This window comes from Emydura macquarii, unplaced genomic scaffold (assembly GCF_026122565.2).
Source record: "Emydura macquarii macquarii isolate MOO-44397 ecotype Brisbane River unplaced genomic scaffold, CSIRO-AGI_Emac_v2 contig_691, whole genome shotgun sequence".
Classification (NCBI taxonomy): Eukaryota; Metazoa; Chordata; order Testudines; family Chelidae; genus Emydura; species Emydura macquarii.
The window spans coordinates 11818782-11846228 of record NW_027130828.1 but is presented as its reverse complement, the minus strand read 5'-3'; the positions used below and the strand labels follow the sequence as shown (position 1 = coordinate 11846228).

The 27447-nt window shown below is 40.1% G+C and overlaps 1 protein-coding gene across 8 annotated transcripts in view; it reads left to right on the top strand.

Annotated features, from left to right (window-relative positions):
* Positions 1-27447, top strand: part of SPTAN1 (spectrin alpha, non-erythrocytic 1) — a 62992-nt gene that overhangs the window by 13528 nt on the left and 22017 nt on the right. For 5 of the 8 annotated variants that reach the window (XM_067542037.1, XM_067542034.1, XM_067542033.1 and 2 more), the window contains 26 exons: positions 62-208; positions 970-1103; positions 1863-2007; positions 2092-2246; positions 3539-3674; positions 4642-4743; positions 5128-5265; positions 5479-5589; positions 6108-6185; positions 6368-6523; positions 7002-7206; positions 7374-7555; positions 11701-11944; positions 12324-12446; positions 13214-13431; positions 14249-14341; positions 14790-14924; positions 15774-15922; positions 17127-17186; positions 19615-19813; positions 21077-21181; positions 22036-22059; positions 22362-22397; positions 24931-24978; positions 25921-26012; positions 27192-27336. In XM_067542037.1, the coding sequence (XP_067398138.1) occupies positions 62-208; positions 970-1103; positions 1863-2007; positions 2092-2246; positions 3539-3674; positions 4642-4743; positions 5128-5265; positions 5479-5589; positions 6108-6185; positions 6368-6523; positions 7002-7206; positions 7374-7555; positions 11701-11944; positions 12324-12446; positions 13214-13431; positions 14249-14341; positions 14790-14924; positions 15774-15922; positions 17127-17186; positions 19615-19813; positions 21077-21181; positions 22036-22059; positions 22362-22397; positions 24931-24978; positions 25921-26012; positions 27192-27336 (3360 nt within the window). The remainder of the gene's footprint in view (positions 1-61; positions 209-969; positions 1104-1862; positions 2008-2091; positions 2247-3538; positions 3675-4641; positions 4744-5127; positions 5266-5478; positions 5590-6107; positions 6186-6367; positions 6524-7001; positions 7207-7373; positions 7556-11700; positions 11945-12323; positions 12447-13213; positions 13432-14248; positions 14342-14789; positions 14925-15773; positions 15923-17126; positions 17187-19614; positions 19814-21076; positions 21182-22035; positions 22060-22361; positions 22398-24930; positions 24979-25920; positions 26013-27191; positions 27337-27447) is intronic. The other 3 variants (XM_067542035.1, XM_067542040.1, XM_067542039.1) reach the window with 1 other exon arrangement.

Here is a 27447-nt window from a genome sequence, read left to right as displayed (position 1 = left end):
ATTAGTTTCTCTTTGTGTTGTCTTGTGATAGAACTCATTTTCTTGTTTCCTAACATGCTAGGAAGCAATAGTGACCTCAGAAGAACTTGGCCAGGATCTGGAGCATGTTGAGGTTTTACAAAAGAAATTTGAAGAGTTTCAGACAGATCTGGCAGCCCATGAAGAAAGAGTAAATGAAGTGAACCAGTTTGCTGGCAAACTTATCCAGGTAAACATCTGTGTGTTGTGAAAAGGCCCCTTCAGTGACGCTGTTTAGATCCTTTAAGGAGTGTTGGGTAGTAAATTGAAATAATAGTTGTTTCCCAAAAATGTACAGAAATTGATAGCATACAAATACTTTAACAATATCTGAAATCTATTGTGATAAATTGTGGAGGTAACACTTGTAACTCAGTGGGCAAAAACTTGCTGTGTTATGCCAGCTGTCACCTTGGAGGGCAACAAAGGCAACTGTACTTGCATATGGATTAGGTCTATAGATATTGAATATTCTCAACAGGTATTCTTCCATAAGGAGTCTTCTGCTGGTAGCTTGAGCAAAGCTCTGTTAGACAAGAATGTTCCTCAAAGGAAGACTTGGTGAGGAGTAGTTTTATAGGAGAAACTGACAAACTCTTATGAAGGCCCAAAGTTAAAACTGTTTTTCTCCACTGCCATCCAGGACTAAAGTCATTTTCTACACCAAGTTATCAGATGGGGGTCAGGAGGCATGGGATCCCAGGACAAATGGGGATTGCTTGCCAACTCCTCCAAATGTCTATACTGTACAAAAAAGAAGTGGAGGTTTTTATGCAGTGTCTTATGAAAGTATTGGATGGTTGGCTGCTGCTGTAGGGAAACCAGAAAGTTGAGAGATTGGGAGGAAAGGGAAGGTGTTTATAAATTGATTTTATAGAGAGACAGGAACTGTCTTTGTGTCTGAGGAAACAAATCATAAAATGTAAGCAATCTTTTTTCTTTGCTCACCAGGAGCAGCACCCTGAAGAGGAACTGATCAAGTCTAAGCAGGATGAAGTAAATGCAGGCTGGCAGCGTCTTAAGGGGCTGGCCCTTCAGAGGCAGGGAAAACTCTTTGGGGCAGCTGAAGTCCAGCGCTTTAACAGGTATGGAATTGGCCAGATTTATTTGGTGCCTAGGAATCTAATGGTGCATTCTACTGCATTTAAGGTTGTGTGAACATTTGACATCCTCTGTCATGTTTTTGTTTGCAGCCTTATTCATTGTTCCTGAAAGATGCACCTACAACATCTAGAATGACATCCAGAATAATAATCTGCTTATGCTCCTTAACCCATACAACCCTCATCTGTCTCCTCCCCAGATGGCAGTTCCCTCCCCTCTGTCTGAGCCCTCCCCCCTCTAAATTCAGTCTGTGAACACCAGAAGTGGTGCCCCCTCTCTCATACTGTTGGCTAACCAGTCAGCATGGAGCCACTCTGAGCTCTGATAGATTGGTCTGTGCTGTCTGATTGACGTTGATGGTTTCTTGAGATGAAGGAGTAGATTGGTTTTTAGCAGCCATGAAAGATGGACATGATAGGATCAGGAAGGCTTAAAGAGTGACCGTTTCTGGGAGGAATAGAAGCCACGAATCCTGATCTACCCCTACACCCTCTGACCATCTGTGCTCCCAAACCTTTAAAAAAGGGCTAGTCTTTGAAGTGTAAAACAGTTCTAGGGTTAGCTAGTTTCTCAAAGATTGATTAACAAGTTCTTGTATAATGTCAGCTGGATAATATCAGCGGGGCTTTGTCATGGAGGTCTACATCACTAATATGTTTGTGACAGGTAGAAGCTTTCTACTTTCTTTCTTTCCTCGTAAGAGAGATGAATGCAGATTAATGTGTGTGTTGTTTTTGAAGGGATGTGGATGAAACTATAAGCTGGATTAAAGAAAAAGAACAGTTGATGGCCTCAGATGATTTTGGCAGAGACTTAGCCAGTGTGCAGGCTCTGCTGCGCAAACATGAGGGCCTAGAGAGAGATCTTGCGGCTTTGGAAGACAAGGTACGTAGAGTAGGCATTTTGTCTATCATTTAAATAGTGTCATTGTCTTAGAATAAGCTTATGGCTATTTATTTGTGCGTCTAGGTAAAGGCCTTGTGTGCAGAAGCTGATCGTCTGCAGCAATCCCACCCACAAAATGCTTCTCAGATCCAAGTGAAACGGGAGGAGCTGATTGCAAACTGGGAGCAGATCCGCACTCTGGCAGCAGAGAGGCACGCTCGCCTGAATGACTCCTACAGGTAGGAATGCTGTATCACTGGAAGGGCGGTTTGCATCCCCACCTAAATTAAATACAGGGTTGTGGGGAGAAGAAAGGGAGGCCATTTCCAAGATTTTTGAATGAGTTAATGTTTCAAGACAAAGAATGTACACAAAATATGTGATCTTGCTTCCAAAGTGAATATGTTCAGGCACTTCTAATGGAGAAAAAAAAATGGATTGACATTTTCAAGATAATACATGGCAATAGCTTTCAGACCTTTTCCTATTATGGATCTGTAGTATCGCCCACTGTCTGGGAAAAGATATCAAATCAGATGGAACATTGAACTGATCTGCTATGACCATTCCTGTGTCCCATGGGATCCTCTTGTTCTCTTTTGCCACCAACCTCCTAATTACTTGTCTTCTCTGTAGCCATAAATATACTTCGTTACATAAAATAATGTTAGAGCATTTTCAAGGAAACAAAATGAAAATAAACTCAGTTGAATATGATTGTTTATATTTATTTTGTATTTATGCTGCTTGTCCTCCCCCAATGTTCAGGATTTTACATTTATTAGTAATGATTCTCCTCTTGATTCCTGTAGTTTGCACTGCTGTGATCTCTCCAAGTCACTTTGTGATTTGTTTCTGTTCCTCTGTGTATCTGCTTCCCTTTCAAACTTGATGTTGTCAGCAAATTTGATCAGTGTTATAAACTTATAGCAAAGAGATACCTGACTGACTCATTAAGATTTAATTTCCTCTTCAAGTAACCCTAAAGGCAGTGAGAATATAAAGAAAAGCTGATAGGAATACTAGGGAACTCTTAATGAAGATTGAGGCATATGCAATTGAAGCTTTCTAGAATGACCAAACTGCCTTCCCTTTTCCTCCCCCAGTTGTACATACTTCACTATTATAACAGAAGCAGTTCTGTGAGCCACATAGAAGTGTTATGCAGATCAATTTGAGAATCACCACATTAATACCACCCTTGTTTCCTCTTGGCTTTTGCATGCAAGTTTGCAGTTAGAAGTATTCCTTTTCCTTTCAGCTCAGCACATCGTTTCCCTGAAGAAAATTGGGTGAAAACTTAAAAATATCAGAAAATATCTCCCTTGATCTCAAATCCTTTAAGATATAGAAGAATGTCAGGTTTCTCTTAGGAATTGAGATTGTAATTTGGCTGGTTACTATATTCATCATGTTGTTAGTTATTTTTATGATTTTTCTCAGAATTTTAACAATTGTACAAAAAAAAAAGTGAGGATGGAGACCCTCTGCACATAAATGACTTCTGACTTTTGACATTTGTTTTCCAAAGATTGCAGCGCTTCCTTGCAGACTTTCGTGACCTTACTAGCTGGGTGACTGAAATGAAGGCTCTAATTAATGCTGATGAACTTGCCAATGACGTAGCTGGAGCTGAAGCCCTGCTTGATAGGCATCAGGAGCATAAGGTAATAACTGCCATGTAGCTTAATCTGGTATATAATTTAATCTACTTGAAGGCTGGTTTATATGTACAGGTTTAATGCAGTCTTCTGAATTGCTCTCACTGTTGTAGCATTAACATGCTGTGAATTCATATAATTGCAGTTGCATGTACTAGACAACAGCCTGTTTGGATTTTTGCTTCTAAATACACAAATGAGAAATACTGAACTGTGTTTCTGATAATTTCTTATTAAAGACAAATTAGAAACTATAAAGACTTGTTTTTAAAAAAAAATGTGGAGTTGAACTGAAACCTACACAAACAAGGAGATTAATTCTAGGAGTCTAGATTAACATCTTGACTCCAATCATTGTGCTTTCCTTTCCTCTCTTCTCCTCCACTCCTAAAACAAATTAAGTTAGTGTCAAGCCAATATGATCACCATAAGCTTTGAGTTTCCTAGCTTCTGTATGTATCACACTCTCTATATTACCACATGTGTATATGCTGCAAAATTATATTTAAACAGGCTTATGTTTTATATCCTAGAATCCCGTTATGTGGTTTTCACATGACATTTTAAAGATAACTTCAGGTAGAACATTACTATCACTCATCCATCTTCCCTGTCTGTATATTCAAATCACGTTTACTATTCTCTTTTTCCACATGAGCTTCACTAAAGCTATGACTAAATTCCTTTGATGGCTGTCTAAATTCTCCAGCCTATATGGTTTCTATGAATAAGCAGAGGTAGTTTGAAATCTGACTTGTAGCTTCTATTTACTGGACACGTTTGAATTACATCTGCATTACTATGACAAGAAATTAGACTCCGGTTTCATATATAGATAATTTACTGTCAGTTAATACTCTGGATACTGTCTTCGGCTTGATTTTTCAAGTTCCTATTTTAATGATCTCTTAAAATAGTTGGGTTTGTTTCCTTTAGAATTTTAGAAACTGTGTATATTTGTTGTTTGCCATAGGGAGAAATTGATGCCCATGAAGATAGCTTTAAATCTGCTGATGAATCTGGGCATGCCTTGCTGGCTGCTGGGCACTATGCATCTGATGAAGTTAGAGAAAAGGTAAGTTGGTAATTTGGCATAACCTCCCTTTGAAGCTAGTGACATTTCTTCATTTTCCCACTGGAAAAATGAATTACCTAACAGAACAAGCATGTCTCTCTATCCGTGTTTTCAAGTTTGCTTTGTAATGGAACAAACTGTGTATTTCATGGCACTGGCTCTTAAACTAAGAGAGTTCTTTGTTGTAGTCTGGTGGGGAGGGGAGGAATTTCAGAGGTAGAGTGAGGTGTTTGGGCTCTCTTATGAAGTGTTCTGGAGACTGAAAAAGTGACACAGACACAATCACTGCTTTATAGAGCCCATGCTTGAATTTGCTGTCATTGAGATGGAAGAGAACCATTCTCCTTGTTCTAAGCATATGTTTTTTTTTCTTCTGCCCCTCAGCTGACCATCCTTTCAGATGAAAGAGCTGCCCTTTTAGAGCTGTGGGAACTTCGTAGACAGCAGTATGAACAGTGTATGGATCTACAGCTTTTCTACAGAGACACTGAACAAGTTGATAACTGGATGAGTAAACAAGAGGTGAGTGTTACAATTGTACAGCAGGCAGCACTTAGTTAGATAGCGCGGTAAGTCTGCATTTGGCTCCTTCAGAAAGAGAGGATAAGATTTAATTTCTGAATGTTTTTTTTCTCCTGTTTTTGTGAATGTGATTAATAGCTCTGGCCAAAGCTTTAAGATAACTGGGGTGATGGTAGTGTAAGGCTCACTAAAGTGTTTGTTTCCTTTCCATAGGCATTCCTACTAAATGAAGACCTAGGTGACTCTCTGGATAGTGTTGAGGCTCTGCTAAAGAAGCATGAAGACTTTGAGAAATCCCTCAGTGCCCAAGAGGAGAAAATCACAGTAAGATGCTTACATTTGGTGTATTCTTTAAGTCCCTTTATATTAATGAGCAAGGAATAAAATGGAAGTAATCTTATGGGTTGAGCCCTGATCATCGTCCGGGAGCGTCAGAAAAAGATGGTTTCTGGTTTTTTAACATAATCTTGAATTGTGTGTGAAGTGGAATTTCCCTCACAGAATAAAACCCACATTTAGTGGCAAGGCAGAGAATAGGGTTAACCTCTATATCAGAGCGTTAGAGTAATTCAGTATTCTCTTGCACGCCAGGCCCCTTTTTGGATGAATCTTGAATTGTTTAAATATACATAGTAATCATTTCTCACAGTAGCTAGAAATCTTCCATCCTCTGTTTTTAAGGAAATATGGAGAATGGTGCAGATAGGGGAGGGTTTAAAAATAGCTGCTTTGATATTGATTAGTTTAACTGTGACCCATCTCTTCTAAAGCCTAGTTTGCTAAATAAGCTTGCTCAAATATTCCTAGCATTTCAGATGAATGAAGACAACCTTTCTTTTTAGGCCCTGGATGAGTTTGCTACTAAACTGATTCAGAATAACCACTATGCCAAGGAGGATGTTGCTACACGAAGAGATGCTGTAAGTTTTTAAAGTAAACATACTGCTTCTTGGTTTGTATATTATATGAATGAAAAGAATAAGTGATGGCACAGATGCAGGATAAGTAATTATAGTTGAGCTTCCTGCAACTCTGTTTAAAGACAAAATGGTGTGGTTTCTCATTAGTCTGAGAATTCACTACTGATATTTGCTTATTTCAGCTACTGAGCCGACGCAATGCTCTACATGAAAGAGCTATGTATCGGCGTGCTCAACTGGCAGATTCATTCCACCTGCAGCAGTTTTTCCGAGACTCCGATGAACTAAAGAGTTGGGTCAACGAAAAGATGAAAACTGCAACAGATGAGGCTTACAAGGTAAAAAAGGAATAAATATCTTATAATTTTAAGGTAGCATTGGTTTCCGATACTGTTGGTGTATCTATAGGAGCTTTATGAATAGTTCCTCCTCTTGTCATCTGCATGATCCCATGGAGAATATTCCAACACTAGGCAAACAAAAACTCTTCCTCTGTAGATAAAATGGGTTGCTATCTAACTTGGTACGTATGGCTGCAATTCCTTTGATATTATCTCAGCATTTGTAACAGCACTCAGACTAACATGGTCCATAATTAACTAGGGTATTTTTCATGATATGTACTACATTTATGGAGGATAGACCATCTAATGTGTATGTGTGTTCATAGTCACATGGAAAATCTAAATATAAGGAACTGATGTGTATAAGTTGTTCTCCACTTTTGCTCTTTCTTATTAGCATAAGATTGGTGGAATGAGGATTTAATATAAGCTGATTCCAGGCTCAAATGTTTTCTCCCTTTCCTACCTGTAGGACCCCTCAAACTTGCAGGGCAAAGTTCAAAAACATCAGGCTTTTGAGGCAGAGCTCTCTGCAAATCAAAGTCGCATTGATGCCCTGGAGAAAGCTGGCCAGAAGCTGATTGATGTCAATCACTATGCATCTGATGAAGTGGCAGCTCGCATGAATGAGGTCATCAGCTTGTGGAAAAAATTGCTTGAGGCTACTGAGCTCAAAGGTAAGATATCCTCTTTCCCGCTGGCTGATTGAAAGGGAGCTCTAGAATGACATTTCCTGCTATAGAGAAGTTTTCTGAGAAGTCAGCCCTGAGAACAAGAGTGAGGAGTGAATGAAATGAAATGAAAATAAAACAACTGTCGTCCTCTCTTCTTTACACGCATGCAGGAATAAAGCTGCGTGAAGCCAACCAACAGCAGCAATTTAACCGCAATGTGGAAGACATTGAGCTGTGGTTGTATGAGGTGGAGGGGCATTTGGCCTCCGATGATTATGGAAAAGATCTTACTAATGTTCAGAATCTTCAGAAGAAACATGCTCTATTGGAAGCAGACGTTGCTGCTCACCAGGTATGAGGATGGCACAACTTTCCTCCCTTCCTCCCTTATGGACATCTGCATGTGATTGTTTAGATAGACATAGCACTAACTGCTAGTGTCTGTGGAGTAAAGGATTTGTTAGTGTTTCCATGATGATAAACATGTACTTTTGGGAGTTTACAATTTTGTTCTCAGCATTCGCTCTGAACCAGGGGCATGCGCAGGAATAAAAGTTTGACCCCTTTTGGAGGGACATGTTCTGTGCTCCAGCCATGGCCTGGGACCACAGGCATGCGCTCTCCCCCCGTAGTCCCACTGGGAATCCTGTGCTCTCCCCTCTACCCACCTGCACTATGGGACTCTTGCTTCTTCCTCAGCTGACCCTTCCTTGCCTGTCCCACCCCCCTGATGCTCTCCTCACTGTCCCTCTGCTATTGGTTAAAAGGATTGTCACTGTGTATCGTCTCAGCGATTGATTGGTGGAGGCAGAGAAATGGAGGGGGGGGTGAGCTCCAGAGAACGCAGCTGGCTCCGGGAGGAGAGGAATTGGCCTGCCCAGTGACGTTGCAGCTATTGCCTGGGGTTGTGTGTGCATTGCAAGCAGACCTCTGGTACAAAACTCGGGGGGAGGGAGAGCAGGGCAGGGCAGGTTCCCCTCCTCCCCCCAATCATCCCTAAATGTCGCCCCCACCCCAGGGCCGGAAGAGCTGTCAGCTCCTGCCACAGTCTCGGGCCAGAGGAGCTCCCTCTCTCCGCCACGGCCCTGGTGCTGGAGGAGTTCTATGCTCCTGCCAATTATTGGGGGGGGCCTGTGCCCCTGCTTGCCCCTCCCCCCTCATTCCCTTGTGCACGGCCCTATTCTGAATGAAGGTTGGTAGAAAGACTTGTCTGGGAACAATGTTTCTTTGAGTGGCTCTGCATTTTCCTGCGTATGGGTACTGCATCGCCTTGTGGTGCCTTACAATAAAAATCTTTCCTAGTAGTGTCTACTAGAGCACTCCTGTGCACCCCCTCCCACCACAGCCACCCTTTCCTTCAGCTTCAGGATGCACTGAGGGTGAAGCTATAAAAGGGGCAGAATGCCCTTCCTGCCTCAGTTCCTTCCAAAAGCATGCCTGGATGGATGTGAACCACTCTGGTCTCTTTGGAGTCGGCATTTCTTTCTGGTTAGAAAAAGTTAGTGTTAGCTCATTTCAGAATAGTTAGTTAGTGAATTAGGATTTCTCCCAGTTATAGAGGAACTGAACAAACAGAAAAAACTGGGGTTCAAGCAGTGCATTTTCTGCCTGGCTGTTTTCCTAGCATCCAATGACCATATGTGGTGCCTCAAGTGCCTGGGAGATGGGCACTCGCCTCTAGGTATTTGTCTTGCCAAACCTTTACTTCCAGAGCCCACAAGGAGAGGGAGACTCACTTTCAGCTTCTCCTCCTAAAGAAAGCCATTGGGTCCAGAGGGTCTAACCTCAATCAGGATCCTAGGTCTAAGAGGCCAGTCTCTGTCCCTGTGGCTAACTAGTGGCTCCAAGCAACTGAAGGGTTCCAAGAAGCCATTACCTCCCATCAGGGTCGCAGTTCCTGTGGCTCCCTTCGTCGAGCCCCTAAGGCTACAGCTGTCCGATCTATGGACCATGTGGTCAGAGCCAACTACCCCAATTCTGGAAGAGAGACCAAAATATAGTACAGCCACTCTTACCAGTGCCCTACCTCATTCCTCCCAGCTATCCAGCACTGACGGATACCCTGTAGCTGCAGGATTAGGGCCAATTCCAACTTCAGCTTCCAGATCCAGGAAGATGGAAACTGCTCAGTGTCAGAATCTGGGCTGTTGGTACCTTTGCTTCTGCCTGTCAGCAGCCATTTTGTCTCTATGCCTCATTAGTAGTGCCGGTTCCTGTGCTATTCAGAACTGTCAGATACGTCCAATTCTGACAAAACTGCTGTGGTTTGGAAGCAGAGATCCATTCCTTCTCCCTTACATGGGATATAGACTTGTGTGTAACGACAGAACCAATGTTATCATCTTTGGATCTGCTGTTGGTTCCTGGGTTGACTCACACTACGTCCTCTATTCTGGAGAGCTCCGTCACTGTGGCAGCTCAGGTTCACCTGCCAGCTCCAGTTGCTTTGTTGATTGTGAGTGGGAAACACAAGGGTTCCAAAAGAAGACTTATTTGCTCAGTGCTCAGTGTCTTCCTTGTCCCCTGTTAAGAGAAGGCCAGAAGATTCTGCGGGTCTGCTCCCAGATCACCCTCTGCATTCTCCGCCTGGGACCCCCTGAATGCTCTCCACAAAGAGCTTTCCTGTGGATCTGGACCTGGAACCTTACCCAGAGGAAGAATACAGAAATCTGTGGCTTGTTTTATACCACCCTATGGTCTGCCTTCCACACGCATATTCCTGATCCCTAGTTGCTGTGGAGACTGGAAATCCAGGGGCCCGTGGCTTTATTGGGGCCACCTCAGGAGTTTTTTCATTCCCTCCAAGTGGATGGAGAGGTAATGTTCCCTCTGTCATGGGATTTGGCAGTCCAGGGATCCTCCAGATCTGTGGACATTACCGACAGTGATGCCTTAAATGCTGTCCAAGGAAGAAAACAAGGAGGGTAGCTCCTCTCTGATCAGGAGCATTTGGAAATGGACTATAAACCTGATTTATCATTGGATGAACATGCGGGGGTGGTTTCAGCCTCCTTTTTTTCTGGAGACACTAAACAGTTCCACAACTTGGTGGATTATATGGTCTCTACTTTAAATCTTCTTGCACTGTCTGCAGAATAGACTTCTCAGCTGGTGGTGGTTAATATATTTGCTATTTCTGAGGGGTAGTATTTCCCTACCCATTTTGGATGGTTTGCTACAGCCAGCTAAATCTGTGTGAACCCACCTGCTTCTTTTTAACCTGTTTCTAAGAAAGCAGACAAGTTGTATCAGATACACTCTGAAGGATTTTCCTACTTGCACACCCACCCTGTCCCTAAATCACTTGCGGTGGGAGTTGCCAGTAACCGGGCTAGATCTGGATTATTGCATTCCACCCTGCTGATAAAGAGGGCAAAAGGAATGACTCGTTGAGGAGAAAGGTGTTCTTCTCATTGTCTGTCTGTATTAGGGCAAGGGATTATCAAGTGTTCATTGCCTGTTACCAATTCCATTGTATGGAAAAAGATTATTTTTACAGGACTTACGTAGATAACTACTCAAAAATGCTTAATGCTCTGAGTGGTGTTGGTGTTCATGTTCATTCATGAGGTAGTTATTTCTGTCCATTTTATTCATTAACTTAATACACAAATCAGTTATAAAAGACAGATTAGAAATGCCAAATCCAAAGACTTTCAGAGCTGAAGAGAATCCTAGCCTCTATAGATCACCTTTAAGAGTTCAAAACCCACCGCAAGGAAACTCAGTAAAATTCAGACTCCAATACCTTCATAAAAATGTGCTTAATTTGAACTTTTATTTAAATTTGCCCAATGCCCCTGTTAACTTGACTTTTGGAAACTGTTACATTTATAAATATATTGGAATTTGGTGTTTTCCCTTTTGCATAGCGCCTTAAAAATATATATTGTGAGGCTAAAAATCATATACCTCTGAAAAAACAGACTTGCTTACCTATGTTATGAATAACACCTCACTGGGATCATTATTATTATTGCTGCACCTACTGGTCTCCACCGAGATGGGGGGCTCCAGTGTATCTATATCAGTGCTGTACAAAGAAATAGTAAGAGACCGATATTGCCCCACAGAGCTTTTAAATCTAATGCAAGACAAATAAAGGGAGAATTATTATCCCCATTTTACAGATGGGAAAATGAGGCACAGAGAAACTAAATGAGCTTGACCAGGGTCAAACAGGAAGACTTGACAGAGCCAGGAATTGAACTAAGATCTGTTGATTCACATAAGACAATCCTTTCTCTCTCTCAAAACTGACACTTTTCACTAAGCTGTTTGCTTTTTGTATTTCTTTCTGTTTAGGCAGTGAAAATAACTAGCTGATTTCTTGTCCAATTTCACTTTAATTTTTCTCGTCCATTATCACAGTAGGATGGACAAGCTAAGACCTAGAAATGTTACATAACAGTCTAGCCCTGTACCTAACAAGTGTAATCAAAACCCTAACCATCATGAAGAATACTGCTCTCATACTCTTGCTGAATTAAATTTTAGGATCGCATTGATGGCATCACCATCCAGGCTCGCCAGTTCCAGGATGCTGGACACTTTGATGCTGATAATATCAAGAAGAAACAAGAAGCTTTGGTGGCTCGCTATGAAGCTCTGAAAGATCCTATGGTAGCTCGCAAGCAGAAACTTGCTGACTCTCTTCGCTTGCAGCAACTGTTCCGTGACATTGAGGATGAAGAGACCTGGATTAGAGAGAAGGAACCTATTGCAGCTTCAACAAACAGAGGTTGGTACATCCTCATCTTTGTACTTCCAGGTATTTTAACTGGATAATTCCGTTATTCAACGTCTGTGTATCTTTATAGAATATAATTTGGGAATTTCTAAAATTTTTATGGTAAGGTTATCCTTGATGTTGGTTTCAATTACAAATCCGTTTGTACAGATGTTGCTGCCCATGATTCCTTTATTATTGATTACCTTGTGAAGTTTGACTTTTTATAGGGCAATTCATTTTTCATTGTAGTAGATCTAAACTGTAATCAAACCTACTCCCTGACTAATCTTGCAGGAATCAGTCAATGTGTTTCATGCTAGCAGCTTTTATTTAACCTATTGACTTCCATGATCTCATAGATTAAGATATATACTATGATCTGTTTCAGGCAAAGATTTGATTGGGGTCCAGAACCTGCTAAAGAAGCACCAAGCCTTGCAGGCAGAAATTGCAGGCCATGAGCCGCGCATTAAAGCAGTTACCCAGAAAGGAAATGCCATGGTGGACGAGGGTACGTCTAACTATTTTAATCCTTTCTAGTTCAGAAATTCAGAATTCTTTTTTCATTTTATATCCTCTGGCCCTATACAACGTGACTATTATTGCACCTTTTATGATAGTTTGCCAGTGGGATTAAATAGGCAATTTTGATTTATGGCTGTCCTTCCCCTAGAAATACATGTGTGTTCCTGGAAAAACCCATATTTTCTACTTAACAGATCTCCATTCCACTGCTGCTGATCACCTATGTATTGGTACAAAGTAATTGTTAGGTTAAACCAATGAAAGTCTCATTTTAAGGCTATTACCATTAAATGTTCTGAGAAATAATAATCAATGGTGATGGGGGCGCTGTAGCTCCCACTATCAGTAATATTACACTTACATTAGTTAGATTGCTCAATAAGAAATATCCCTTTTTCTGGTGTAGAAAATCGATCTTTGAAAGAACTGACCTTTTCCTGCATCACTGTAAACAGAGAGGAAGTGATTAGGGTAGTGTGTGTTTTGTCTTCAATTAATCAAATATTCCTGGCCCAACTTGACAGGAGAACGCTGTAACTGTCATTCACTGTCAAAAGGACACTGCCTCCAGCAAGCCAAACTTGGACTAAACATTGTGTGCTAATAAAAACCATTTAAAGTGAGGTGGATAGTTGTACAAAAATCTGACTTCGGTGATTTAAGAAAGGCAAGTCATCTTTCAGTCCCTTCTCTCATTTGTCTGTCTATAAATAACGTCTCCAAACCTGCTCTTCCTGCTCTTTCATTATTTAGGACACTTTGCTGCTGAGGATGTGAAAGCCAAATTGAATGAGCTAAATCAGAAGTGGGAATTACTGAAAGCCAAGGCCTCTCAGCGTCGACAAGATCTAGAGGACTCCCTGCAAGCCCAGCAGTACTTTGCTGATGCTAATGAGGCTGAATCCTGGATGAGGGAGAAAGAGCCCATTGTGGGCAGCATAGACTACGGAAAGGATGAGGACTCTGCTGAGGTGTGATATTGCTGGTGTTTCTTTGCATGTGCAAAAAGTAACAGTGGAAATCTTATGTAGGATTGAAAAAGATAATGAGTTGTTCTGCAGGTTTTAGAATTTATGTGAAAGTGAAAAGGACAGCATGTACAGTAAGCTTCTTGTCCAGCAAACTGCAGTTAAGTATAGAAACGAGTATGTTTTCTTGTTCTTCACCTCCGTTAATAAAGTTGCCTTGGTAAAGATGTTAGACTAGCTACAAAGAAAGTTGGCATTACTATCCGCTTTGTTACATGATTTTTATATTGTGTAGAGGCGGCACAAGGCTTAATATCTCAGTGGACTGGTGTAATGGGATACAGTCTTTTCTACCTATATCTTCTGTATGAATCTGCCCTTCAGTAGTTCATTAATGATATATAGCTGCTAGATGGTTTTCAGACAGCTATTTTAGTGGTATTGAACCAATTCCTAGTGGATACTAGCTACATCCAGATGATACAAACTGGCACCCTTTGTGACACTTCCAGAGCAGTAGAAGCTAGCAACTTCAAGAACATGAAATCTGAACTGCCCTCACTTCCAGAAGGTGGTATCCTCTACTTAAGGTTGAAGCATATTAATGGAGCAGTGTCAAAACTTTCCCTGCTGCTACCTATGCCATATCTATTCTGTGGCTAAATAGAGATCTTCATTCTTTAGGACTGCTAGGCCTGCAGTTCTCATGAGAACTGCATTCAATATATGTACATTAAAATGAATGAATATATATGTAAGTGGAGAATCTGTGAAGTGGCTTTTTGGTGTGCATGTTGCAATGATTATCATTTGGTTTCAGGCTCTTCTCAAGAAACATGAAGCTTTGATGTCAGATCTTATCGCTTATGGCAGTAGCATACAGGCACTAAGGGAGCAGGCCCAGTCATGCAGGGTAAGGAAAGATGGCTCATCATCTGTTTCTAAAACCCTTGTGTCAGCAGAAACAAAGCTTATTATCATCCAGCATTTTTGCTGGGTGCTTTCAGCAGACCATGTTTTGTTCTCAAATCTAAGTTAGTAGTCTTCATCTTTCTATTCTCTGCTGCTGCCTCTTCTAATTGATCACAGACATGTATGCAGTGCAGATAGAAAACAATTAAAAAAAACAAACCATGAATCTGATATAGCTTGTTTCAGGGTTTGAGTGTAGAAATGGCACCAAATAAACCTACTTCAGCACTCTTTCATCAGTTGCTAAACAGGAATCCTTTAACACAATCTGGCATTGTAGTAGGTATAATTAAGGCTGAGATACTTTGTTGAACAACTGTATTAGTTACATTTCAACATTCAGCAGTTTCTATTATGTAACACATTTTTCTTCCTCCTCTTCATGGTAGCAACAAGTTGCTCCCACAGATGATGAAACAGGGAAAGAGCTGGTCCTTGCTCTCTATGATTATCAAGAGAAGAGTCCCCGAGAGGTGACAATGAAAAAGGGAGACATCCTCACATTGCTCAACAGCACCAACAAGGTAAACTCTCGCCTGCTGGGATTCTGTACTGCCTGGTACACTTGGTCTAATGCACATTAGAGAGTTTTTGTTGTTAAACAGCACTGTCCTAGCATAGTCACAGCATTTATATATTCATCCCATGCTTCCGTTCCTCCCTCATCTCTTTGGCACCCTTCTTCAACCTCCAGAGGCTCCATCATTCTTTCTGTTTTACAACCTATTGCACCTACCAGGTTTCTAAGTGAGACACTCTTTATATCCCATCACAATTCATCATTAATTGACTGTAAGGGCTCATGGTTGAGAGATGAAGCTATTCTTTTCCTGCTCTACTGCACTCCCAGTCCTTCCTGGCCCAGGGTGCAGAGAGCTTGGAAACCAAATTGGGGTTTCATCATGGTACTGCAGAGGATAATTACAAAGAGTAGGTTCAGTTTAGTATCCGAGGGAGCCTCTGAAAAGCTGTATGCTACTCTTGCAGGAGGGTGCACTTTATAATAAGCCCCTTCCATTTCTGTGACTCCATTAGGTCACTGGACAGATTCTTAATAGTTTTTTTCTGTCTGTAGATTTTTCTTTCAATAGAAATGTGGGTTTTGTTTTTTTTTTTAAAGTTTAATTGTGTTAATATGCACAAATCCAGGTACCAATAATCCTGTGGGCAGAAATACTCACAGGACTTTATCCTGGTGCTGATGAGGTACAGTGAAAACACTAAAGGTAGTAGTAATTCTCTTATGCTGTTACTGTGCTAGCAATAGCCTCCAAGCAGTTAACAGAAGTTGTTAGTTTTCAGTTTATGGTTTTGTATCCATGTCACCTATCAAGAGGAGCATGTAATCAAGGTTGCATTTTCCTTTCTTTCAGGACTGGTGGAAGGTAGAAGTGAATGACCGTCAGGGTTTTGTACCAGCTGCCTATGTGAAAAAACTAGACCCTGCCCAGTCTGCATCCCGAGAGAACCTACTTGAGGAGCAGGGCAGCATAGCCTTGCGCCAGGAGCAAATTGACAACCAGTAAGATCTAACTAACAGGATCTAAAATCAGCTGTAGCACTTTTTTGGCCTGTGCCTCACTTTTACTAGTGTAGGTGGATGTTCCTTTAGTATCAGGGGATAGTTGCATTAGAACTCCCAGTGTTGCTCTTTCATAGAAGAATGCTTTTTTTCTTGATCCATTTCATTCTTAATTCTAGATTCTGCTGCTGCTTTTCCAGTTTAACTGTACAAATCACAAAAATTGAGCTAAACTTACTGTCTGACTTTAATATTTTCTGTGGTTTTGTTGTTGTACCTAACAATTTACATTTGTTTGTGAATTATTTCTGTCCTAAGCAGCATTCATATTTCTAATTGTAACATCTTATCGTGCAGTTCTGTTAGAGACACCTTCTGAAATCTGATGATCTGAAGTACAGTACCTTTCATATACAGGGCTGGCCTTGGGCAATGAATTGTTTAGGGGTCATGGCTATCTGGCTCTGGCTTGTTGCATTTTTTCAGAGACTTGATGCTGCTGCTCTGCACTGTGTTATGAGCTAAAAATCTACCTGTATAAAATTGTAATTTGCTATGCAGATGAACAAAGCTGCCTAAATGCTTGGTAAATGCCTCTCCTACAGCACATGGTGGCATTAGATTAGCTTTAGGCAGAGCACTAGAGGATAGTGTGGGCTACAGGCTCCTCTTATCAGGCTACTTGGAAAGGAAAATCTATAAATTGTGTGTTCCTTCCCAGTTTGTTCTCATGATTACACTGTCACTCTTAAGAGCATTCCCACCCACTCAGTTGTTTTGATCAACTATTAAATGGCTTTGTAAATTATCAGCTTTATAAATTGATAATGAAGACAAGTTCCTGAACAGTTTATGTAACTAATATAAACTTGCACACTGCTTCTGAGAGCTAGAAACTAGGGTGCGTTCTTTTGGAATGATGAGAGTGCCTTTCAGTTCTGAAATGAATGGCATGATCAGGAAGTAAGATGGCCCAGTAGAGAGAGCTCAACTGTACTGCTGATGGTTTCTTTACATGATTTGCACTGAATGATTTGCTTCAAATTTTGCTTTTGAATGGCACCTAACTTTCTCCATTTAAGTGTGAATACTTAACTTTCATCTCCCACCACAAATGACCCCTGGATGGAGCTGCTGCTTTCATTATTTTTGTTAATCTAACTAATTTTTGCATGCTTTTGCTGTGCTCCCTCTGTCTGTGCAGGACTCTCATAACTAAGGAAGTCGGCAGTGTATCTCTTCGTATGAAACAGGTCGAAGAACTGTGAGTAGGATTAACCCCTTTCTTCACCACGCTGTCTCCATACTAGTTGCCTGGTCATTCTTCCTTTTTTCTTTCCTCCTTTGGGAGTGCTGCTCCAGAGGGACACAGGAAAGCAAATTGTGCAATGTGGAACAGTCTTAACTTAGAGCTATACTAGATACTTGGCACATGAGCTCTTACAGTCAGACAGCAGCTTATCTTGTTCGCCACTTCTGTCTTTGCTAAACTGGAGGTGCTGTTATTTTCAATCATACTGATCTTGCTTATGAAAGGAGGCATCTGCTGATGACATCTAGGCTTTGTGGACTGAGTTAAAAAGAATCCTGCAGTTTCTTAGGTGTATATGAAAATATTATCTATTCATATACATACTTGAGTGTGTGTGTGTGTATTGGAATACTACATATGAATGGCTTAGAATTATTTACAGACACAATTAAAATAATCATACCATTCACAAAGGATAATCAAACCCTGTTTTGCTCCATAAAAGTTACATTACAGGTATACAGGAAGGTTCCTCACTGTCATAAAACAAAATTAAAAGATTCTATTAACACCTGCTGGAACAAATATGCTTTGCATTGAACTCTGACAGAGTGCCAGAGGAAGCAAGTTCCACAGGTGAGGGCTCTCATTTGAGAATGCTCTGCCACGTTTCCGACAGAGTTTGTCTCGGGAACCCACAACACAAGCATCCTAATCACTCTTAACTGTCACAAAGGAGTTGAAGGAAAATCAGATTCTAAGGGAACTGGATCCCATGTCATTTATGGGCTATATAACTATACTTCCTAGTTCCTGAAATTGCACCCTGAAGCCAACTTTTATAATCAGTGCAGGATATGATGCTCAAGTGCTATATGCTTATGGCAGCCTATCACATTCAGAAGATGAGCAGCGAGTATGTATGGACAACACATATTGACACTGCAGTCCAATGTATCTAGATTATCTCCAGTAGCCTTATATACACATTGAATAGAGGTGTGACAGAGAGTGATAACCTGTGGAATCCATCATATTGGGAAGTAATTACTCATTATTCACCCAGTGGGCTCTCGGTTTGAGGAATGAAACCACTACAAGGGTGCCCTGTTCACCTTTGTGTGGTGCTGCAGGTGAAACAGTGATATCTCATAGTATTAAAGACTGCTAATTTAATCTGATCAGAATGGACACTTTTTCTCTGTCCATGGCTTGAAGACTGAAATCAATCATGAATAATAATAGTCTCTCTACTATACTCAATCCTGAGATCTGATTGAAGAAATCTGAGGAATCAAGAGGCTGCTGCCTCCATCATCATCATCAGATTTGAAAGAGGATGGCAATTAGAGAGACTTTTAGGGGTGTTTTTTCCACTAAGTATCTTACCACAGATTCTTTAAAATGGAAATCAAGTTTGCCCTCCCAAAAAGAAGTATTCACAATCCCCCAAGACTTCTCTGCTGGATTTCACCAGCCATATTTGTAAAAGGGCTCCAAAGATCATCTGTATCCATTGCTTCCTCTCTGTTGTATGTTGGAAATATATAGACTTGGTTGCGAGAAACAAGCAGAAGACATTTACCTTTCCCCTCACCTGTGCTTTTCACATAATCGCACAGTATTCCTGTATATGTTGCTCAGAGCGATCCTAACTCCTTAAGCAAAAAGATTAATTTGCTTTTCTCTTTTAAGACATAGGAAAACTTTTATGTACATTTTTTTAAAGCTGTTGGTATATCTATAGGGCCAAATTCTTGTCACATTTATCCTAATGCAAATCAGGAGTAATTCCATTGAAGTCAGTGGGAATCACTCAGATGTAAAAATGATGTAAGTGAAATCAGAATTAGGCACATTTCTTTTGCACAATTGAAAATCTTTGCATTGCCAAAGGGGAAAAAAGGCAAGATCACCACGTATTCATCGATATTGCATTGAATATCGGACAGGCAAGACATCTTGTGTCAGACAGCTGTGAGCCAAACAAATTTAAATGTACTGTGGGTAGTGGTATACTAGAAGAAAACCTTTTAATGTGGTACTTAAGATATGTTATGCATCTTTTTTATATAGTTGCATGCACAAAATATAAGATAGGCTCTTTTACTTATTTGTCCTATGCTGTATGCAGCTACCTCTGCATTGCTTACCTGCATTCCTGATCATAATCTGCAATTTGCATTGCTTCTGCCCATCAAAAACCCCTTGTATGTGAGAGGTCATGGTTTAGTGTCCTGATCTGTGTAGGGTTACACAGATGCAGGGTTTACATCTCCATGATCATTGTCTGTTATTGTGCAGTGATTTATTTGGTATCTCCTTGTAGGGATTTCCCTCATCACTGGTGGTACCAGTCCATTTTTATCACCTTCATGTGCTGTGATTCTGTTCAGGAGAGATCTGACGGTCTCCCACCTTCCCTCTCTGTTTGTTCCAGATATCACTCTCTTCTTGAGCTGGGGGAGAAGCGCAAGGATATGCTGGAAAAAAGTTGCAAAAAGTTCATGCTTTTCCGTGAGGCTAATGAGCTGCAGCAGTGGATCAATGAGAAAGAGGCTGCGCTCACCAATGAAGAGGTGGGGGCTGATTTGGAGCAGGTCGAGGTACTGCAGAAGAAATTTGATGACTTTCAGAAGGTAGGTTATGATGTAACCTTTTATGTAGCACAATAAATCTACTACGTCTTGTCATCCTTCAGTTCAGATTCCTGATGAGGTTTCCATGACAACTGATTCATAGAGTTCCAGTAAGATACAACTCTGTGAAGCAAGCAAAGCATTCAGTTTATTTCTACCAGATCTGCTGCTAGAGATCGCATATCCACACAGCCCAATCTGGTATTCTGCTATGTTATCCCCACCTCTGTAGCACCAGAGGAAACCCTCTTTTTATTTTGCATGTTGAAACATAGAACTTCCTGCACTGACTGTAGCTGTCACTTTCACTACTTCCTCCTGCCCACCTTCCTCTGTGCTGAGCATGCCATCCAGACTAGGGAAGCTTTCCCCTCCCTTTTATTTGAAGGCAGAGTGATCAAGCACTCTGATCTGTACAATATTTTACAAGACATGAAATAATAGTGGTCTCTGCTTTGAAGAGGTGGTTGGTTTTATTTTTTTTCCTCCACCCACCTTTGGTGAGTGTATGACATTGGCTGAATTTTGCCTTGCATGAGATGTAAAAGAGCTTTAAAATTTATTCTATTTTACTCTGTGAGATACTGTGCAAACAAGTTCCAAGGGTTCTTGACTAATGATTTGGAATAACTGATGACTCAATATGTGCTGTATTGCATTTACAGCTTGAACGTTAATTAACAAGCTGTCTGAGCTGGCCTAATATTACAGGTGTGAGATGGGTGCCAAACACCTTGATGTCTCTGTAATAAACTGACTGTTGAACTTAAAATATATCTCCTTCAAGACTTCAGTGCCAGCTCTCTAGTACAAGGAAGTATCTTATTTCTGAAATACTAAAAGCCGAAAAAGGGAAGTTGTGCAAGCTATTTATTGAGTTATCGGGCCTGAAATATTGAACTGTGTCATAAAATCACATCATGAGTCATCTCTTTTCTAGTGTATTTATCCAGCACAACAGCTGATCATTTTTTATCTTCTCGGTAATGGAGTTTAAATTAGAGCTGTCTAGTTATTAACTTTATTTTAGTGTGGAGAACTCCAGTTGTCCAGTTCTTTAATCCATTAACACTGGCAGTTGGGATTTCTTGGCATAAGACTTTTCTATGCATTGTAGATCCACTGATGACTGGAAAGGTCAAAAGGACTAAATCCCTGCAGTTCATAAATTGGATGCCTTTTGATACCTCTGACTGACTACCTTATTTCCTTGTGTTTTCCTTATATGAATGTTCATGCTGTGATATTTGCTGTTTTGTGCAGGATTTGAAAGCCAATGAATCTCGTCTAAAGGACATAAATAAGGTTGCAAATGACCTGGAATCCGAAGGGTTGATAGCAGAGGAAGTACAGGCAGTACAGCAACAGGTCCGTGTTCATTTCTGACTTGGTCTGCTGCCATTTTATAATGAGAGACGGATGGAATTGGTTTTGTTCTTTTTTCTCCTGTTTTTCCACCTGTCCTCCACTTTTGCAGCTAAAGATTTATTGCTACTGTTTTGCTACTTATTCTTTTTTCTAGATTGCTGGTTGTCTAAAAGTGGCATCCTAAAAATGACCCCTTCTGCTTTGGTCAGCAAAGTTAGCCTTTAGATCATGTCATTATAATTGTGCTATAACATACATCTAGATAATATTTAATTTTTTTAATACTTGGAAGCTCTAAACTAATAGTATGTGGATTCTCTATGACTTGTAGTGGTGCTTTGGGTAAGTTATTTTATCCCTCTGCCCTTTTTTTTACATCTGGGATAATACTGATAGACTTTACTGGGGTGTGGATTAATTGGTTAATGGGATAAATTCACTCCACTGTTAATGCAGTTCTTTGAAAATTTTAAAATGTGATATAAATGCCCAAGTAATATTAGCTTTCCATGTCTGTTTTTGTTTGTATAAATAATTCTACCCAATATCGACAATTACAGCAAAAGCACTGAAAACACTTGTTCCTTGATAAACCCTGAGAAAATATATTACTGTAACTCACTGTGAATAATCATAAACTCTGCCACTTGTGCTGCGTGTACTTTTTGGTTTGAGCACATTCTTCAGCTGGTATTACACAGAAGGTCAACGTAGCAGAATACTTTTGCTTCCTCTTTGTAGATGGCTTTGTTCTTCCCATTTCTTTCCCCTTCCTCAGAGACAATCAAATCTTTCTAGATTTTTTTTTTTTTTTTTTTTTACAAAATAACAATCCATTTCTTTCCCCCTTACAGGAAGTCTATGGCATGATGCCCAAGGTAAGCATCATTATGATTTTTGCATGATGTCTTGCAGAAGCTTTAACAGAAAGAGGGTTGGAACATAACGAATAGAAGATTCGTAGCCAGCTCAGTGCAGGGTAGCCCATGTGGCCCTAGGGTATATTTACCACTATGGATTTTTAAAATTTTTTGTATATAATTCTGAAGGGATTGTATGCATATAAATATATTAGATTTAATCAGTCATCTTGATCCTTTAAAATCTAATAGGGTGTTGGTTAACTTCCATATTCTGTTTTCTTGACATGTCTAAAGTTTTCCTTTAATTCTTTAAACAGGATGAAACTGATTCTAGGACAGCGTCTCCTTGGAAGGTAAGTCTATCTGGTGGCACATCCAACAGATGTGCAAGAATGTTATTACTCTTCCTATTATATTATCTCTTAGGGCCTTGCATCTTTCTAACACACACATTCCTTTCCTTATGAGCAGTAGTAGAGTGCTGTCCTGGTCCCTGCTACCACTGTGAATTGATATAGATTATTGGATAGATTTTTAATATGCACATTATGAAAAATCTGTAGAATAATCAGTAGAAATTAACTGATGTAATTATCCCACACACTATATTAAAATATAAAGCTACTATACAGTACTTTGAGATCTGAAAACCCTGAGAAGTGGTAACTTAACTGTTTCTCTTCAGGCGGTATCAGAAATAAGTCAGTGGGGTCTGTCTGATAAATGATAGATACAAACCAAAGTGTTTTCACCTAAAACTACTTTTTTATTAGGTCTGAAGCGCGTGCGTGCGCACACATGCTGTAGCAGTAGATTCAGAGCATACCAAACATTTATAGTGATCTAAAAAGTCTGAAATGATTTTGAAAAATCAGCAGCTAGGCTTCCAGGCAGCCCCTCCTTCTGTCTGACTGCTGGGGATCTTAGGTGTCAAATCCTTCCTCAGAGGAAAGCTTCCTCAGATTGCTCCAGAGCACACTTTCTAACTAAACTTTATATAAATTTTCTCTGGACAAAGCACATAACTTACAATAGCCTCTAACAGGCTAACAATTTCCCTAGCAAAAGCCACTAACAGTTCATTATTCTCCTTATCAACACAGCATTTCTATTCATAACAACAATAAAACTTACATGTTAGAGGCACCTAAAACCAAGGCTGTCCAAACATTCCTTCTATTTTCATGGAACCTTAACTCCCTGTCCCAAACTCCCATTCTGATAGCAAAACTGCAAACATGCAACTATATGGCCTTACTTCTTAGGGCCTAAGGTTATCCGAGCTATGTGATGTTTGGTTTTCAGCTGGCAGTGGTTGAACATACAGAATGGCTGACTGTAGTACTGTCAAGTTCTTGGGTAACAATACAGGTGTTGCTGTGTCAGAGGTAATATTAACAAAAACAAACAACCTCAACTTTCCTCATGTCTAATCTTCATTACAAGCGTGCACACAGCGATGAACAAGGTAACAGGTCCTTAGCAAGATAACACTGTAGAAATTTCAAACTCCACTTTACATATAAAACCACTGTCATACATTTCCTTTCTGTATAGCAAAATGACATTTTGCCATTTGATAGTATTCAACAGAGGACTGAAATCAGCTTTTGTACAAAGATGATTTGCAGTTCAGATCTTTTGGCTGCCAATATGCTCTTGAGAACAACTGCGTGTCCCCATTTGCTTAATGAATGCAAAGCAAAAGTGTTTTCTCATATGGAGCAACCCATTATAAATCTATGTTCTTCTTCAAAATCCAGGCCAATGTTTCTTCACAAAGGGACTACAGTAGGCAAGTAATACACCATTTGCACAGTGGTAGCTTTGTCTTGCCCACATCTCTACCCCATTCTGCAAGTGAAAAAGGGTCCAGTATTCCCTCTGTACTTTCAAAATTGTTTCATGAGCCAATTGATAATGTGTATAAACAATGTTACCCCAGCCCAGTGCTGTCTTCTGCAAGATCTCATTCCCATATTTTAAGTTCACTATTTGGATTTAACTACTTGTTTAGAAGCTTATAAACTTTTTAATCTGAGTGAGTATGGGTAACACTGCTAAATATACTTCTTTCTAGCAATGTTATTAGGTGGGAGATGCATTTTTTTCCACATGCCCTACCTAGCATTTCTTCAACTGAAGATATCTGTGTATGAGGAATTGAGAGATGACAATCTCCCTGTAAATGATTTAAAATCCCATTCCACTATACAGTGTGCATGAAGGAATTAATTCCATGAGCAATCCATCAGTGCTAAAAGAGAGGAGATTTTTACATTTTGAAGGAAAGGATTCAGTCATCTTTTTTCCAGTTTGTTTCCACTAGCCTCACATTTTTTTAGTCTTCTAGAAATATTTTAATTACCTGCTAGGACAAAAATTTGACAAAAATTCAGTTAAACTTAAATCTGTTGGACACTTGTCATTCTCAGTATATATTTTTATTTAAAAAAAAGTTTCCATAGCAAGTGTTTCTTTTCAGGTACCTTATGTCTTTTCAACCCTAACTGTCTTTTGCCATTTACTTTTATGCTGATTGAAATGCAAAAAGCAATCTAAAAATACAAAATCTAATACAAAATTAGAAGTTGGTCCACTAAAATATATTATCTCACTCACCTTGTCTCTCTAATATCTTGGGACCAATACAGTTACAACACCACTGCATACAAAAAGTAATCACTCATTTTAGACAATGATGGGTTCACAATGCCGCAGAAGAAAATTTACACTAAAAATTGAAACCTATACATTCATCAAAATTTCTATTCATCCTACATGTTGTAAAAACTGTCTTGCAAAACCTATTTTTTGGCCAAAGCTAAGTTGTGTTGGGTGTCTGAATTCTGTTTTTATTAAAATTTCTGCTTTCTCTTCATATAGTCTGCTCGTCTGATGGTGCACACAGTGGCCACCTTTAATTCCATCAAGGTAAGAGTCCAGTAATGGTGTTTCTACACACTGAAAAGTAACAGCTTTCTCTCATCACCTTCTTTTGTCTTCACCATTGTGCCTCCATGTTCCATTGCCCTCTTTTGAATAAACCCGTTAGTATTCATCTTAATTTACAGCATCTGCTTCTCAGAATACCCAGGTGCTTTATGCAAGTACATACCATAAAGTCCCAAGCTTTCATGTCTCTGGAGAAACCCTTCAATTAGTTTGTATAGTTCCTTGAACCAACACATTCCTCTGTGATCATAGAAATCCAGTGACATGTGCGTGGACAACTTGCAGTTAGAGGACTTCAGCTGTGGTAAAAAACCAATGTGGTCTTCCCCTTGCTCTTTTCCCACCATTCTCCAAGTAGTTTGCTTAAATTCTTTTAAAGCACTAAGTGTAATATTTTTAGGAAGACTACCATTTCTACCATAATATTTTTACGGTGGCGGTATTCTGACTATTGTCTGTGGATTGCTAGTGTTCCACTGAGCCTTTTCAGTAGATCTATGGAATGAAACCTTTAGGGAGCCAAAATGGAGAGGGAGAGGTATTGCCAGATGGCTGGGAAGCACAAGGGGATGTTGCTTATACAAAGAAATCTGCAGAATGAAAAAGCTGGGGAATTATGGTTTAAATGTGATCCTCCTTATCTGAAAATAAGTCTTTGTAGGGACTCTCTCCTTTCCTTTTCTTTAAAGAGAGTTTGAAGCACCTTTATACCTTAAGCAGTGCAACTACACTAGTGCAGTGAGCAAAATATTTGAAAATAAATCTTTATTGGCTTTACATTTTCAGGACATGATTTTGTCATTTAGCCTGACATGGAATAACAAAGATTTATCTTTTAAACAAGAAATAAATACATGAAATTGTTTAACCTACAAACCTCAGGTGCAGTGCTGAGGCTTCATTTCCATATTTCCCTTGCAGGAACTAAATGAACGCTGGAGATCTCTGCAGCAGATGGCGGAGGAGCGAAGCCAGCTGCTGGGCAGTGCCCACGAAGTCCAGAGATTTCACAGGTAAGGAGCACACTGCCTCAGGTGCATCACATAATGTTTTGGTGGTAGTTTTTACCTGTAATTTTTGTGCTCAGTTTAACATGAAACCATTTGGTATAATTTTAAGAGAACAAACACCAACTCAGATAGGGCCCCGTCCAACAGCCATTGACACTTTCCATCTGCTTCAATGGAACTTGGACCAGGCCCATGGTGAGGACCAGTTCTCTAATCTGTGGTTTGTATTAAAATTTTTAATTGGCCTTCTTGGTTTTATTGCTGACAGGTATCTTGTGATACTAGTGTGTCACTAGCAGTATGGAAGCCCAGTGTAGGATTGTACAACAGTTTAGATTCTGCTTTAAACCTTTTATCTTCAGATCAGCTATTCCTTCCAAGGGTTGCAGTGCTCCTACCATGCTGTGCCCTTCCTCTCTCTAGAACTGTGCTCATCAGCTTCCTCTTCTTTCTCTTCCGTTGTTTTGCCAGCTGGCTACCACACACAGTTGCAGCGCCTCCCTTCAGTTATTTGGTACAGGTGATTACAGTATGATAGCAGGCATCTAAACACTTAAATTTCCCCTGCCCCACCCCATGTGTATCTTATTTGATCTACTGTTTCTGCTTTATCTCCGCTGCCAGCACCAGCACCGTTCTACCTCTGTGGCTAAGACACAGTCAGCCCAACAAATGCCAACGTCTGCCCCAATCTTCTCCACAACTGGTATTAATTTCTCATACCACATTCATTCCTGAAAAGGAAAGAATACCTTAATCTAGGTCCAACGAGAACTTTTTATGTATTCTGTGTTTGTATTCACTAGAGAGAGGAAAGTTTCTCTAATGGTTACAGCATATGAGTCTAAGAGTTAGGAAGTCTGGATTCGTTTCCTAGATCTTCCAGAGATTGCCTTTGTGATCTTGAGAACTCACACTACCTCACAGATATAATCTGAGGCTTGATTTATTACATGTTAAGATTCTCAGAGGAAAGTTACTATTGAAGGACACCAAAAATTCTTATTAAATGACACACATATTTTTCTTACCGCTGAGAGATTAACTTCCACTACAAAACAGACCATTAAAAAAATAATATGGTATAGATACTTAAGACCCTATGGAAACTGGCTACCTGGAGTTTGATGAGACCCTAGCATGTCCTTCATTTCAGTTTTTTTTTCCTTTTTCCTTGACCAGAGATGCTGATGAAACAAAGGAATGGATTGAAGAAAAGAATCAGGCATTAAATACGGACAACTATGGACATGACCTGGCCAGTGTGCAGGCCCTGCAGCGCAAGCATGAAGGCTTTGAGAGAGACTTGGCAGCTCTTGGAGACAAGGTCAGACCAAGAGTGGACAGAACACATGGGTTATTTGCTTTCTGTAGTAGTAATACTGATACTGCAAAAGAGGTTCCGACTCTCCTCCTTACTCCTCTTTCTTTATTGCCA